Source organism: Pholcus phalangioides, unplaced genomic scaffold (genome assembly GCF_987345545.1).
Source record: "Pholcus phalangioides strain wild (caught in Gottingen) unplaced genomic scaffold, Ppha-v1.0 ptg000015l_1, whole genome shotgun sequence".
Classification (NCBI taxonomy): Eukaryota; Metazoa; Arthropoda; class Arachnida; order Araneae; family Pholcidae; genus Pholcus; species Pholcus phalangioides.
The window spans coordinates 43,268,043-43,284,744 of record NW_028301608.1 but is presented as its reverse complement, the minus strand read 5'-3'; the positions used below and the strand labels follow the sequence as shown (position 1 = coordinate 43,284,744).

General features: G+C 41.3%; 1 protein-coding gene and 1 long non-coding RNA gene across 2 annotated transcripts; both read right to left on the bottom strand.

The window, feature by feature from the left end:
- Positions 1-1,179: 1,179 nt before the first annotated feature.
- Positions 1,180-2,121, bottom strand: LOC149076064 (uncharacterized). The gene has a single exon (XM_089242174.1). The coding sequence runs from the start codon at positions 2,119-2,121 to the stop codon at positions 1,180-1,182; it is 942 nt and encodes a 313-aa protein (XP_089098300.1).
- Positions 2,122-5,500: 3,379 nt separating this feature from the next.
- Positions 5,501-14,956, bottom strand: LOC149076063 (uncharacterized). Its single transcript, XR_016194204.1, has 3 exons — positions 14,842-14,956; positions 13,069-13,157; positions 5,501-5,730 (listed from the first exon to the last, which is right to left on the bottom strand). It is a non-coding gene; the product is annotated as an uncharacterized LOC149076063 (long non-coding RNA).
- Between the last annotated feature and the right edge of the window lie 1,746 nt (positions 14,957-16,702).

Below are 16,702 nucleotides of genomic sequence, written 5' to 3'. Positions count from 1 at the left end.
CATACATGTTTACACTCATTACAGAAAATACTTTATGTCTGGTGTTTATTATTACTCAATCTCAAGGGCGTAGCGGGGGGGGGGGGACTTATGGGTCTGGTCCCCCCCCCCCCCCCGAAATGTGAGAAAAGGACCGAAAAAAGGGGAAAAGATGGCCAAATCCATTGTTCTGTCACTTTGGTTCCCCCCCCCCCCGAACGAAATTTCTGGCAACGCCCCTGCTCAATCTTATATAGTGAATTCACCGTATCACCTTCATACACAAACTGATTCATTCTCCGTGATAAGAAGTATCTGATAAGCAGCCGCGATCCAATCGAATTTAACTTCAATGACGTTCTGTTCAAATCTAAGTGGAGGGGTGGTGGGCACATCTTTTTTTTGTCTCGGTTATCTTCTTTCCTGTCCCGAAATTACTTAGCCACCACTGAAGATCAATCCCACAGAAGTGGACGAAACGTCTGGGAAGTCGAATTCTATTTCCGACCACGGCCGGAACTGTTTCCTCCTCATCAGGCCATGAAAGTGTCCATTCTGCTATCAGATAAGATTAAAATCATTTCCGTTATCAATTCTCGAGGTAAAATTCGATTAACTGTTATTCCCCCGCCTTTAATTTGGCTCAAATGGATCTAACTCTTTCTTGACAATATGATTTTCAAGTACATAAATTTTGTTTGGCCTGTAATACATAAATTAACGAGTGAGAAAAATCGAATTCTCCCCCTCAGTTATTCAATGAAGAAAGGAAGGGGGGGGGGGGAAACAATGAGTAGAAAAATGCATTTATTTTATTCAAATCGGATTTTGCGTGACGAGGCCCATCCAAAACAGTGATCATCAAATATTAGAATTGCGAAGAAAAACATCGGGGGAGTAAATAATATGTAGCATCGGATATGTGTGTGTCTTGCTATATACAATCCATAAACACTTCGAATGCGTGGAGGTAATTTATAAAAAAAAAACGATCTGTTTTTCATTTGCAAGCAGAAAAGATTGTATTTTGCACAGATATATGATTGAATTTCCCTTCTGAGTTTTCCCTTCTGGGATCCGATTTACATATTTAAAACTGTATTTATGAAGAGAATATGATCGGGTATAAATAAATGTGCGAGAGCGAGAAACACAACTCCTGTATGAAATGATAAGCGCGAATAAATAGAGTTCCCTTCATCAAAAGAAGCCTGCGCGCAAACACTTGATGAGTTCCAATACGACCTCGGGTGTAATCGGCAGCTTGAACAAAGTCTGTTCCATTTTTTCGACGTTGTCTTCGCTAGATCCCGGTGTGACGGTGGCCAAGAACCTGAAGCAGTAGCTCTTCAGCGCCCAGATCCCGTACTTCTGGGCGATGCAGACCAGACTCGTCGCTAGATTCACATTGAGGTGCTCCAGTTTGCCCTGGTACAGAAAAGTTACCATCGTCTTCACGACGTCGTATGCGAATTCGTTTTCTTCGATAACGTTGGTGGGATGCTGAAGGAGTTTGTCCGCGAGTACTTTGGACCAGCCAATCAAGACTGCCTTGTGGACGTTGATGTCGATCCCGTTGCACCTGATCACCAAGTCCGGGTCCGTCCTCTCTACCATGTTATTGAGCACGTCCACTCGAAACGCGGCCGGACTGACGACTGAGAATCTCTTTTCCATTCCAAGGACCTTCACGGTGCTGGCGGCGTACGTTACTGCGGCCTTGATGACTAGTGTGTTGTCCTCCGCTACGTCTTGCAGCAAGACTTGCCTGTGTAATCCCTGCGGGCCCTCGTACTTTTTTTTGCAATTGAAGAGGGCCCAGTCGTGCTCTCTCTGGCCGATGACAAACCCGTCGGATCTACAGAACGAGATGGTCATCTTGGCAAACCAGTTCTTTCGGGTGTTCCGGCACATCAGGTAGCACGAGGTTTGCTGCTGGTGCTCGGCGTCTTCTCCCCCGGGAAAGAGCAGCATAATGATGTCCAGATACGGTCGCCCTTCGACGAGATGATACCACTTGCTGCGGCACGACTTGCTCGGGGTCGCATCGACCTGAGAAAAGTGCTTCAGTCTCCAGGTGGCGACAAAAGATCCATACGAGGAATCCTGCTGTTCGTGATGGTAGATATGAGTGTGATCCATCAGTTCGATCGATTGATGCTCGTCGATTTGTCACAAGCGTATCCCTAACTTCAAGATCAAAATTCGAACTGTGAATTATCAAAAATCGTCTCTATATCTTCCGCAAACGAATTCACCTATGACTGTAGATCCTCATCTACGTGAGACGATTGTCGAACTCTTTCTATAACGCGTGCGGGGATGAGTTATATCTATGGTAACACCAGTTTCAATTAAAGACTTTTTAATGGCTTCAAGTTCAGTCTAAACTCGCTTTTTACGACATTGAAGATTCTGCGAAATTTTTTCGTTATGACCGAGATGTCGTAAGAACCGAGGTTGACGTTTTCAATATCTTTTATTTTCCCTACCAAAAATACTGTACATGAAGTTGTTATTTCATTATCGTTAGAGCCATAAGCGAATACAGACTCTGTACCTATGATTAGAGTGACCACACTTGATCGATGAGAAATTGGGATCATACATACGGGACAAGGGCTATGCTCACCAAAAATGCCGGAAGTTGTCGGCGAAATTGCTAAATATGATTTATAAATAACCTTTGGCGAAGAATATGGTGCTGCAGGAAGAAGGCACTGATTTCAAATTAATTTCACAAAAAAATTGCTACCACAGGGAGTCCCCCATCGAGGGTTTAGCGCACCAACCCCTCGACGAGTATTAAAAAAAACAAGCCTGCCGTTCGGAATCGGCAATAAATTGTAGGTCCCGGTATAATTAGCCCTCGTGTGCAGAAAATGACCGTGGTGCGACAAAAATGATCAATGATCAATTAATATTTCACAAAAAAATCATAACTATCATAATATATAATCAATGGACGTTCTGAATATTATGCCGAGGTGAACGTGGGGGGGGGGGGAAGAGTCCCGTTCTCTCCACCAAGAGTCGAACCACGGACCTTGTGCATAGCGGGGAAGCGCACTGACCATTGTATCACGGAAAGACGGTGGTCCTTTCGTCCTTAAAACACGCACAGTAGCGTGACTTGCTGGGTAGAGACCCTGCAGCCTCTCAACTTCAGCTAATGATCTCCAGCCAGATTTTTGTGATGGAGAGATATTGTGAATTTATAAAAAGACTATTACATACAGACCTTCGACGTGGGACAGTTAAGGATGAGGAAAAAAAGTTATTTCTGGTAGTTCCACGGTCAACGTAGTGTTTTAGGGATTCATTTCTCTGCTCAGCAAAGAATCTGCATTCAAGCAAAATTATGAAAAATTGCCGTTAGTAAGGTGAAAATCTGGACAGAAGGAGCTGTCCCGCCCCTAAGGGTATTCAGGTAGCTTCTAAACCGAACGCCGCCATCCTACTCAGTACAGATCTGACTGGGCGAAACGGAAACAAAAACCGAGTCGAGGTCCAGCGGAGACAGGTTCGAGGGGTGGTACTAACCCTCTTAATGCCCGTCGTGTGGTTTTTGCTAAAGCTACAGAGCTATAACCTTCGATCGCTGGGCTTAGTGCTACAAAACGGGAGCACCAAGCTGAAGCCTCGCCCCACTGTATCAACCTAGAAAAACCCGTCTATCGCAAGTAGAGTAAAATTAATGTCTCACGACGGTCAACCGTGGAACAATGGTAAGAACTTTGAGCACTTGTTGTGAAACTTAACGTGTACACGTACTGTCCTCGTGTAAAGTATCGCTAAATAAAGAGTTTTTTCCACTCATTATTGGGTTGTCATTTCTGCATCTTCGTTTATCCTGCAGCTGATCGGGTTGGGGTTACCTGTCATACATTCCTATGTGATTCTGTTTTGTGTGTTTTCTACCTCCCCTTAAAATTTGTACGTTGAGTTTTGAATCACCCTGTATATTAATAATCATATTTGTATCAGTATTTTGATATTTTATACTTAAATATATGATTTATATTAAAAAAATACTTATTATATTGTTTTTCCTATAACAAATGTATTTTTTTATCTTAGTAACTTTACCGTTTCAAGGAACAACAGTGCATGATCAAGTTTCAAGGTCCCCTGTTGTATCTTGGAACATTTTCTCCTGTTCAAAAATCCATATTTCATGATTACGGTAAAAAAAAATAATTATATGATGTTTCATGCAGTATACAGATACTAAGAATGAATTGTCATTAGTATCTAAAGCCCCGTTCACATCTACAATAAAACATCCCGGGAAGTTCCCGGTAACGGGGATTTTCGCTACAAACCGTTCACATGGCGTTAAGTTAATGCCGGTAATCCCCCCCCCTCTTCTTTCCGGAAGTCGTCACTGGTTACGTAGGTTGAACGGAAGTGATTGATTCAAGATGGTTGACGAAGGAGCTTATAGCAGTTTCCACGGCGCAAAGGATTATGGGAGACAAGGTCGGTGTCGACCTCCAATCCACCCCAAGAAAGATGGGCTTTTTTTGATGAGCTTCTCTCCCACCTTTTTCTTCCCTACGAGGGGAAAAAAGTTGTCATGCCGGTAATTACCACCAAAGCGACCCCCAATCTTGCACATGTGAACGGGGCTTAATAGTAGAAAATTCCCTCTTATTGAGACGTGAATTTTCTTTCCGAACTTCATCCATCTCCGCTTGGTATCCAGTCTTTCGTACTTTTAATATTAGTAGTTTGACTGATTGTAGGGTATTAATAGGTAACGGACTGTGTGTGCAAAGCTTTTAGTTTTTAGAATTTTTCGAAATTTCGATTATTTTTAATTTTTTTTAAAATCCCTCTCGGTATTTTTTTTTATGTGCAAATGAATCATTTATTCAATTTTTTATTTTTGAAGTAAGTGAATTTGGAGATACAGTTTCTCGGGCGTGTAAAATATTGATACCGGAATCTATTGTTCTGAAGTACAAGCCCGACCAGGCATATAAAGTTTTGGAGATTTGTTCTTATCTCACTGGTTCTTAACCTCTTTACTGAACCGCAACCAGTGCCGGATTTCCCTGTAGGCTAGACAGGCATCAGCCCAGGGTCCCGAGGTCTGCAGAAAGCATCAAAAAACTCAAACTGCCATTTTTCGGACAAATTGCTCGGAGATAAAATTTTAACACATTTATAGGAAGTTTAGAATTTTGCTTCCTCACATCCAAAATGTTTAACATACTTTAGATTAGGTCCATAAATTACCATATATCATATATTCAACCCAAAAAAAAAAACGATAATTTATCGTTGACAAACGGTAGTTGGATTTGGACAAAAAACGGACCCCATTACCTTGAATAAATAGCCTACGGCCCCATCAAACTTAAATCCTATCCTGGCCTCAACCCAAAGTGAACTTCGATTAACATTTCATTACTGGCATAATCAACTCACATAGCGCAGAGGCATGTCTATTTGAAAAGCAAATGTATAAAATTCGGACAAATGATAGGCTCAAAATAAAATTACGACATGAAAATATGGAAAAAAGAAGTTTTAATAACAGTACAGAGATCTTCCTCTTTTCCTTCATAATGCCATTATTTGAAGTATTATAGCATTTGGAATAATTAGTAAGGATTCATCCATATCCACAATAGCAAACATTTACGTCGCAGTCAAATGAGGTAAATTTCCGAGTCTTAATACATAACTTCTTACAAAATTTGCAAAATTTTTTCTTCGACCATTTTTTAGCTGACGACATATCTGGTAGGGAAAAATATTAAAACAAAAGAAAATTAAGCAAACCAAACAATAAAAATATTTCATCTATACATTGTACATATATGAAGATTTTTTTTCTTTTGCCTTAACACTCACTAATGACTAGGGTGACCATACGTCCCGTATTTCCCGGGACAGTCCCGGTATTTTCTCTTTTTTTGGCCGTCCCGACTTTTTGGCAAAAGTGTCCCGGTTTTTCCCGTATTTCACACGAAGCCTACTTGAATTTTTATTCTTTATTGAAGTTGAAGATTGAAATTATTTTTCAACTTAAATTATTTTATGATAGTTACAACTATATATGGGATATTAATCTCCCACATTTGCCTTGGTAAACGGTTTTTTTTTTCGTGGAATACATTTTAATCCACTGCAATTCGCAGTAGTGCATCATTTCCCGCCATTGTGATTTTTCCGTAATTTCAACAATATTTGGCAACTTTGTTTGGTTTTAGCGTCGTTTTTGGTGATAATTGGCGATGTCCCGTATTTTTCCGTATTTGGAATCCCGATGTCCCGTATTTCTCTTGAGGAAATATGGTCAGCCTACTAATGACGATACTTTAAAGCAGCGGTTCTCAACCTTTTTAGACTCTCTGAGCCCTTTATGGTATATAATTTCTATGGCAGAGCCCCGTAGTCCCACATTTTTTATGTATGGTGTCATTCAAGTATTACTTCAGCATCGATGGGGTGGAGGGGGGGGGGGGTTTCGATTTGCTGACTTTTGATGACAAGGGGGGCAGGGGGGTTTGGATGATTCTCACGTCATCAACCACCCTTTATGAAAATACGAAATATTCTTAATGGCATCTTACTCGGTGCGCCAAAAACGAGGAAAATATTTCGCTAGTTTGTGGGCACCTGAACTAACATTCTCCTTGATGATAAATCCCTTACAGAGTCACCAGCGATCTCTAAATGTTTCACGGATCCTTCAAGGGCTCAGGAAATGTGTCTGGGCTGCTTAAATGCTCTGGAACTGTGCAACGCATCACTCAAGTGATCCGTAATTATGCTATGGATCACTTAAGCAATCTGGGAAGGTGCCGGAGGTCGTGACTGGTCTGTCGGAGGTAACTTGAGGGATGTAGAGCCGCACTGGGGGTCGCTTAAGTGGTCTAAAATTGTGCCACGTCTCACTCTAGGGATCTCTAAATGTGTTACGGATCGTTTAAGTGTTCTGGAACTTTCGGGGATTACTTAAGTGATCTTTGAATGTGCCACGGGCCCACTTCAGTAATTTGAAAATGTACCACGGGCCACTTAAATGCTTTGGAATTGTGCCACGGGTCATTTAAGTGGCGTGTAAATGTGCCGCTTAGTACGTTTTTACAAAATTGGGTTTGAGGGGGCAAGCCACATCAGATAACCTTCAGGGCCACATTTGGTCCGCGGGTTAAGGGTTTACCATATGTGGCTTAAAGGTTGTCGCAATGAATTTCTTAAAGAGAAATTTTGAATTCTTACCCTTCAAATAGCATTGAAATTAACAGAAATTGATTATAATAACACACAAAGGTATTTTCTTTCGAAATTTGAAAATTTTTTAAATGTTTTTTACATTAAAAAAATATTTTTTTTTTGTCTGGGGGATGGCGCACGAGCCCCCTATGCCCGCCCCCCCCTCCGCGTACGTTTCTGATCCCTCCAATATGCATTAGAAGGTGGGGGCAGTGCTGAAGAAATTTTGCTGACAAGGGGGGGAAGGTTGTCAAAAATGGCTAAAAATGTGCTGACGTAATACGTGAACGGCCCCTATTCCTCAAAAGTTACTGATTTATTTTTGTCATTTAAAAATATTTATAATTAGTTTTTTTCAAATTTACCGTTTGTTTTTATTTTTTTCGAGGAACCCATATTCGATGTTATCATGCATCCGCTTTATCACATTACGTGACATGTACAAGTTGTTCCTCGAAAAGCGTCGGAAAGTGAAAAAATTCCGTTAAGAGTCCAATAATGATTGGGGGAAATAGATGACACAAAATAGTGTTCCGGACTCTGCCACGAAGCTGGGCTGGAAGAGATCTCGGCAACGGGTAAGTCTAGTGGCTAAGTTCTGGCGTCATTCATTGGGGGGAAATAGAAAACAAAGTTTTTACACGGTTCCGGATCAAAAAATGCAAAACAGATTATTATTGAAAAAGAATTTTTTATAACGAAATATTTGAAGAAAGTTTCAATCAGATATCGATGATTAAAATTTTCAATTTATATTACTTTTCACGTGCTAAAATGACCAGTTACGTAAAAACTGAAGACTTACCGCTCAGTAATAGTCATTATTTTCAAATGAAAAAGCAGGAAAAAAGTTCCAATTGCTGACATTTATACAAAAATTTTGGTTTAAAAAGGACAATTTTTACTCATTTTGAAATCATATTGAAATTTATATGCGTGTGTAAAAATTATTTAATTTTCGTATTTCTCTCAAATATCATTAAGGATGAAAATAAACCAATCGGTTTTTAGCTGGCGATTTGCTGAATTTAACTTCAACTCCCAAATGGGCCTGAAAGTAAAGCACCTCGTACATGCACGAGGGCTACTCTGAAATGTTCTAGCAGCTCTCACAGACAGCATAATTACTATATACAGGGTGATCAGCGAATAAGCCCTTATTTCAAAACTAAATATCTCTACAACAAAGATCAATAGAATTATGCGGTAAACGGTACGTTTATTAGCAAAACTGTAAGAATGTTGTACAGAAATTTCGAAAATTTAGTTTTTTTTTTAATTTTTTGAAATTTAAAAAAAACAAAACAAAACTGGAGATTTTGAGTTTCCGAAAATCCTCATTTGTGTGAAGAGAAACCACTGCGTTCGCCTAAAGTTACTGCATGGGCTGCGGTATGCGCCAGAGGCATTGTCGGCCCCTTCTTCGTGCGAGAAACGATTACTACTGAACGTTACGTTACAATTGAAATAAGGGCTTATTCGCTGATCATGTATTTACATGCATTGAAAGAACAGTGAAACATTTTTAAGCTCGTTTTTTCAGTGCATTTTTGCTTTGAAAAAAAAAGACAATTCAAGATTTCGAAAAATTCAAGTAACAGAGCCCCACGGTAACCAATGATTTCCTGCAACAGGAGCAACAACAAGCTTGCTTCCACTTTATGGATTGAAGGGCTATGACAACCGCTTCCATTCGAAACCGCACTTTCGTTCTGCTCGGAAGAGATTAAACAGCCTCCTCCGTGCGGTTTCACACTTTCGTTCTGCAGGGAAGGGCTCGGACAGCCGCTTCCGTTGGGTTTGCATTTCGTTCTGCTCGGAAGAGCTCGGACAGCCGCTTCCGTTGGGTTTGCATTTCGTTCTGCTCGGAAGAGCTCGGACAGCCGCTTCCGTTGGGTTTGCATTTCGTTCTGCCCGGAAGGTCTAGAACTGCTGCTTCCGTTCGGGTTTGCGCTTTCGTTCTGCTCGGAAGGGCTTATACAATCGCTTCCCATCTCCGTTCTGCTCGGAAGGGCTTGGACAGCCGCTTCCGTTGGATTTGCATTTCGTTCTGCTCGGAAGGGCTTATACAATCGCTGCCCATCTCCGTTCTGCTCGGAAGAGCTTGGACAGTCGCTTCCGTTCGAGTTTGCACTTTCGTTCTGCTCGGAAGAGCTTGGACAGTCGCTTCCGTTCGGGTTTGCACTTTCGTTCTGCTCGGAAGGGCTTGGACAACCGCTTCCGTTGGGTTTGCATTTCGTTCTGCCCGGAAGGTCTAGAATAGTTGCTTCCGTTCGGGTTTGCATTTCGTTCTGCCCGGAAGGTCTAGAACTGCTGCTTCCATTCGGGTTTGCACTGTCGTTCTGCTCGGAAGGGCTTGGACAGCCGCTTCCGTTGGGCTTGCATTTCGTTCTGCGCGGAAGGGCTTATACAATCGCTTCCCATCTCCGTTCTGCTCGGAAGGGCTGGGACAGCCGCTTCCGTTGGGTTTGCATTTCGTTCTGCTCGGAAGGGCTCGGACAGCCGCTTCCGTTGGGTTTGCATTTCGTTCTGCTCGGAAGGGCTGGGACAGCCGCTTCCGTTGGGTTTGCATTTCGTTCTGCTCGGAAGGGCTCGGACAGCCGCTTCCGTTGGGTTTGCATTTCGTTCTGCTCGGAAGGGCTCGGACAGCCGCTTCCGTTGGGTTTGCATTTCGTTCTGCTCGGAAGGGCTTGGACAGCCGCTTCCGTTGGGTTTGCATTTCGTTCTGCTCGGAAGGGCTTATACAATCGCTTCCCATCTCCGTTCTGCTCGGAAGGGCTTGGACAGTCGCTTCCGTTCGGGTTTGCATTTCGTTCTGCCCGGAAGGTCTAGAATAGTTGCTTCCGTTCGGGTTTGCACTTTCGTTCTGCTCGGAAGGGCTTATGCAATTGCTTCCCATCTCCGTTCTGCTCGGAAGGGCTTGGACAGCCGCTTCCGTTGGGTTTGCATTTCGTTCTGCTCGGAAGGGCTTATACAATCGCTTCCCATCTCCGTTCTGCTCGGAAGGGCTTGGACAGTCGCTTCCGTTCGGGTTTGCATTTCGTTCTGCCCGGAAGGTCTAGAATAGTTGCTTCCGTTCGGGTTTGCACTTTCGTTCTGCTCGGAAGGGCTTATGCAATTGCTTCCCATCTCCGTTCTGCTCGGAAGGGCTTGGACAGCCGCTTCCGTTGGGTTTGCATTTCGTTCTGCTCGGAAGGGCTTATACAATCGCTTCCCATCTCCGTTCTGCTCGGAAGGGCTTGGACAGTCGCTTCCGTTCGGGTTTGCATTTCGTTCTGCCCGGAAGGTCTAGAATAGTTGCTTCCGTTCGGGTTTGCACTTTCGTTCTGCTCGGAAGGGCTTATGCAATTGCTTCCCATCTCCGTTCTGCTCGGAAGGGCTTGGACAGCCGCTTCCGTTGGGTTTGCATTTCGTTCTGCTCTGAATGGCTCGGACAGCCGCTTCCGTTCTACACTTTCGTTCGTCTGCACAGCCACGTACCTGGGCGGAAGAGACTTTCGTTCTCGTTTGCGGGGGATGAGTGCCACTTTCGTTCTTGCGGGACAGGAGTGCCACTTTCGTTCTTGCGGGGCAGGAGTGCCACTTTCGTTCTTGCGGGGCAGGAGTGCCACTTTCGTTCTTGCGGGGCAGGAGTGCCACTTCCGTTCTAGTTTGTGGCAGACACTATCCGACACTTAGAAGTGATGAGCTTGCAATCCAGTATGCAATTTGTTAGCACAATTCTAACATCAACTTCATGCCGCTAGCGCCATGTGCTGCTCTCTTAAGCACTCCTCTCTATTGACACTCCGCCCCATAACTACTTTCGAAGTTCGTATCATCATCTATTCAAGTTATCTGTCTCTCCTCCACCACCCCCTATTTTTAGTTGCGAAGAGCACTTCAGATCGATCTTCACTTTGCACTTTCCTTCGCGGTCCTTCACTTATGTGAAATTTTGCTCCCACGTTCCGTTTTTGTGGTATAGGTATCCTGCGCTTTACACGATCTCACTTTACGAGGTTTTTAATGACGCGATCATTTTACATACCTATTAATGGAGTAAAAATCTCGCGACAGCGTATGGTTTTCGTGGTCCTTCTGATATGTGCATTTCGTGATAGATAGGGGTAAGGTTCACGTGGTACCTCTGCTTATGTGCATCTCGTGGTCCCTCTGCTATTGTATTGTTATCAATTATAGCCAAAAGAAATTGTCAAAGGAAAGTAAAGTTGCCAATTATAATAAAAATTGTAAAAGGGAAGTAAAGTGTTGCTGATTATAGCCCAAAAAATTATTGAAGGTGAGTAAAGTTGCCAAGTATTATTGAAAATGCTTGAAAGTCACCAATGGCGGTAACCGCAACTCACAATAATTGATAAAAATGTAAATCATAAAAAAGAGGAGTTTCACAAATATGGGTCAAATGAATATATTTACCTGACTATAATTAATTACGATAATTTGAATGATAATTACCATCGTATAATTTATAATTTCAAACCTTGATTTTGGGAGGAAGTAATTCGAATAAGATTCATTGTGTAGAAATCGGAAAAAAAGGTTTTTAATTCCCAACATGGTACAAAACAATTAGGTATTTTTTTGAAAAAGGGTGTAGGGAATATCAGTTACATCATGACATTTTATAGAAAAGACGGGCACGGCCAGAATAACGGCAATGTTCGGTAGAATGCAGGTCATATGGCCATCTTATATATTCCAGCTCCTGGCCTGCGAGCGGCAGAAATTCCACATATCCGACCAGCGAAAAGGTTGTGCAGCCCGCTGTTTTGAAGAAATTATGGCTCTCTTTGTAGTGAAATAAATAAATATTCATTATGTATTATTCCCTTATTTTGAATTGATATTTTTTTTTTATTGTAATCGTATAGTGCTGATCAAACTATCAAGTACCAGGTTAATTAATCCGTTGTGTACTAAATAACTTATTTGAATTTTTTTTTAGGCCTTAATTTGAACTACAAAATGACCTAACAAAAAATTTAAATGATAATTATTTCATTTTTTTCGTAATGTGGTAGTGAAAGGGTGAAGGCACAGACAGTGATGGTTTCGTATTAAGGTGAGATCTAAAGATCTATATATATAAAATTAATTTTCTATCTGTCTGTGTGTGTGTATGTTCTCTATACAAATCTACAAGTTTAGATCGATCGTCGCCAAATTTTGCATATATACCAAATGGGACCCGACTTGAACGATAGGCTACTTTAAAATTTCGTCAGCCCAGGGGGTTTTTTGCCCAAATGGGCAAAAAACTGTCCGGCAACAATGGTTTTTGGGCCTCAACCTATACTTTTGAGTTGGATATTCGAGCAATATCATTGATTTCATTTATATCTTCTCAAGTATGTATTAAAGTCAAGTATCAAGTATTAATGTCTCCATATTGTCTCTTTTGATATTTATTTGCATAAATTCATGTGGGTTAGGATATTTTAAAATTAGTTATGAGCCCGTGAAAAGTGCATCGAAAAAATTCCACAGGTTTAACTAAGGATTTTTGGAAGCTGGAACAGACAGATGGATAACCTGAAGATCGGGGGGGGGGGGGTCGAAATACCTAGCACCCCTTAAAAAAAAAGAAAAATATATATTCATTTCTACGTTTCTGTGTAAATCTAGATTTGTTTATTTCATGAATCGCGCAGGTCGCCATATTGGTTAACTTGGACACGGTTTGTATGTCCCTCAAGAAAAAGAGAGGGAGATATCACGTGATCCAAAAAAGCCTCATTGAAAAAAATCCGGGCAGCGCCGGGTATTATAGCTAGTAGTTTATAATTATGATTATTCAACCACACATGATAAAAAAAAACAAATTGGAGTATATATAAAAAAGAGAATTCTCACCGAATATTGCAACGAGAAGCGAAACAAAGAGAAGCATCCGTATGAAATTCATTCCGGAATTTTTTCTCTTTTCCTTCGAAATTATATATCTGAGAGAGAAATAAAGTTTGATAAACATTCAACAAAATCAGTAACAAAGCTTAAATATTTAAAAAAAATTATTAAAAAATATTTCGCGTAATGTAGTAAGTCAACGAACATAAAATATATGTATCAGCACAGATTCGTTTACTAATAATTCATTCAATTCAAAGCATACATGCTCAACCCATATCCCACGGAGTCATCAAATGACGTAATTTTCTAAAAATGAACTAAGCGGAAAGTTTTCAGATCACTTAAATGACCTGCGGCACAGTTCCAGATCACTTGAGTGCAGGGCCGTAGTGTAGTACTTTCTAGGGGCTTTGAGGACAGACTTTCTTGGGGGGAGGGCCTTAAGAAGAAATAATTACATGCAAAATAAATGTACATTTTTTGTGAGGCCCCGGTTGCTCCAGCCTATTTGCGGTCCTGCTTGAGTGTCCTGCAGCACATTTCCAGATCATCGAAGTGACCCATGGTGTACTTACACATCACTCAAGCGGACCGTGGCACAGTTCCAGTTAGTTCACGATTAAACTTATCGAAAGTTAAATATCACATACTTATCTTGGAAATCAACGCAATGTTTTCAATTCCCGACATGGTAAAAAACAATTAGGTATTTCTTAAAAAAAAAAAGTGGAAATATATTAGTTACATCATGACTCGTGAGGGTAAACGTTCGATGCCATTCCAGATATGTGGGAGAACATTGTATCTCGAGGTTACGAGTTAAACTTGTTACAAAGAGGCTCGTTCAAAGCCCTAGAATGGGATACTGGATCATGAGCTATTCATATTAATTGCGATGTAGAGTTCGGTTTAATTTTAAGCAGTGCGTATTTACGGGACTCGGGGAGGGGGCGGCGCTTAGCGGGATATGGTCCAGGGCTTCGAGTTCAGAGGGGCGGTAAATTTCAGGAATGATTTTCCAAGAAAATTAGTAAAATGGGAGAAGGGCAGCAAAGTTTGTTTCACTCTCGATAAATCCGCCTCTGCCCAGACATCTATGGGCTAGGTCAGTGAGTAAGCAAAAAAGTGACCTAGAAAGCTCGCAAACACGTGAATGACCAAAACAGTGTGCAAACATCTGAATGACTATAAGAGTCACTTATAGAGTGTGTGAGCATGGGGGTTACCAAAAGAGTGACTACTACTACTTAACCGAACATGCACCTCGTACACATTCCTCTAAGGAATTCTAACGAACCGGCGCATGCCGGAATGTGTGTTCTGAGTGTATGCTTGGCCCTAACGTTATCGAGTTGGGCTTGTTTCGTGTTCATGCTGCCACCTGGCTTCCATTTTCTGAAGTAAAGATAGAAATGCATGAATTTTCCTGTTTTGTCAGTATCATGTTGTATGCCTGCCTCTGTGGAGAGACTTTTTCAAATGGGAGACTGGCTCTTATTCGTGCCTCGGAGTCCGAAAACCACAGAAAACCAACTTCACCACTTTACCAAAAGAGTCACTTAGAAACTCGAGTGTACTTGCAGAAGTGAAGGGTGGCCAAGCGCGTTATAGCATATGGTGGTGAATCGGAGGAAAGAATAGCCAAGAAAGTTAGGCAAGAATGGGAGAAGGGCGATGCAAAAATCCGTGTAGCGCCCGCCGGTGGCAAAACCATAAACGCTCCTGTGATTGTAGGAAGAAAGGATAAAAAGGAAAATCGTTGGGATAAAATCTCACCAGCGAGACCAAGTCCGTGGAATGATTGACGGAATTTCGATACGATTCTGCGTCTTCTCTAAACTAAGCGAAATAACTTCAAAAAAGATTTCGTCACGTATGTCGAAATCACATGTAAAAAAATACTCATGCAAAAAAAAAAACACCTGGATTTTTTTTTTTAAATATTACATTAGAATAATCCCATATTCCGTGACTGGATCTATTCATGAAATATTTTCTTATTCGTCGACTGTTTAAGGTGATTATGAAATATCAATTCTTAAAATATCTTGCAACTGACATTATAGACATTATATTGTTTTGAATGAGTTGGGAGCGTAATAATAACTGATAATTCGTAGTTTGTAGTGCTTCTGAGAAATTAGAAAAGGGAGAGTCTGTGAAGCAATTTTTCTATTCAAAATCTATTTTTTTCCCTTCGTTATTCAGAATACAGTATTATTGCATCTTCTTTCGAACTCACTGAATGCAATTGAATTATAATTCTGATCATTGATTAATTTTCATTTAAATTTTAACTATGAATCATGTATTATGTGTAGTTTATAGTTAATATGATTTTTTTTAAATGAATAAAAAATCAAAATTGATGTGTGTGGGTACTCATTTTTTTTTTAAATGTAGCTTTTTTTTCCTTTTTTTGAACGTAAACAATATTTTGAAGCTATTATCTATCAACATTTTGAAATCATCGTAAAAAAAAAAGAGGAAAAACGCAACAATCAGATGACTATAGGATATGACAGTATTTGAGTATGATGCAGGTGTGGATCTCACTAATGGCAGTAAATTGCAATATAGCGATATGACCAAAGTTGATGTTTGGTGAAGTAGGTGGGGATCCAGAGCGATGTGTGACGGGAACGACGAATTGTGAAAGTTCGTTTCGTCGTTACGGGAAAGACAAATTTTCCCATATTATCGGTTTTTCGGGAAGTGGGGGGGGGGGGTCGTTCCCATACCTTCTTCTGGGTCCACACTGAGTAACAGCAGTATTCTTCAGTTACGAATGAAGCCGAGATAGAAATCTTCAACTACGAATGAAGCGGTGTCAGGCATCTTCAGCTGCGAATGAGGCCGAGTTAGACATCTTCATCTGCGAATTAGGCCGAGTTAGACATCTTCAGCTGTGAAGGAAGCCGAGGTAGACATCTTCAACTCGAATGAAGCCGTTTCAGACATCAACGGCGAATAAAGCGGAGGCAGGCGGATCCAGGGCGATGTGTCGGAGAAGTGACTTATTGTGTAGATGCATTGGATCAACCCCTTATTTTACGGGGCAGACAAAATTATTGTGCTCTCGGGAGGGCCCCCCCCCCACCCCTGGATCCACGTTCGGTATGATGGCATACAAGATGCGGTTTAAAATTCTTAGGCAACTACGGTCTCAGTCTTCTAAAACTTTAATTTTCTTTTTTTATACATTTTATTTTCTATGGTGGTTCTTATCGTTCTAGTCAACCCTCCACCTCACATGCATATATCCACTTCCCTATTCTAACCATGCATAAAATACAATGGAGCCCGCTTATAACGTTCCCAATTGAAACATTTTCCCGCTTAGTAAGATTTATTTTCGTGGTCCCAGCTTCTACTAATACTTATCGAGATTTCCTATTTAAAGCTGTTTCCCTCTTACAACGATTTTTGTGGTTGTTTTTTGAGAACGTTATGAGCGGGATACGCGGAACTTCTCTCAAATGAGGAGGGGGGGGGGGGTTCAATTTACCTGTAATGCTAGTAGCGCCCAGTCTCAATAAATGTATTCAACGTTTAGTTTAATGCGTTAAGGGTGTCCTGTAATTAACTGCCAAGTTCTCTCCTTACTCGGGCTTCATCACGTCAACCGTTCATCGTA

Bases quoted from the DNA above. Each gene is read 5' to 3' on its own strand.
- LOC149076064 (XM_089242174.1), bottom strand. From the start codon at position 2,121: ATGGATCACACTCATATCTACCATCACGAACAGCAGGATTCCTCGTAT.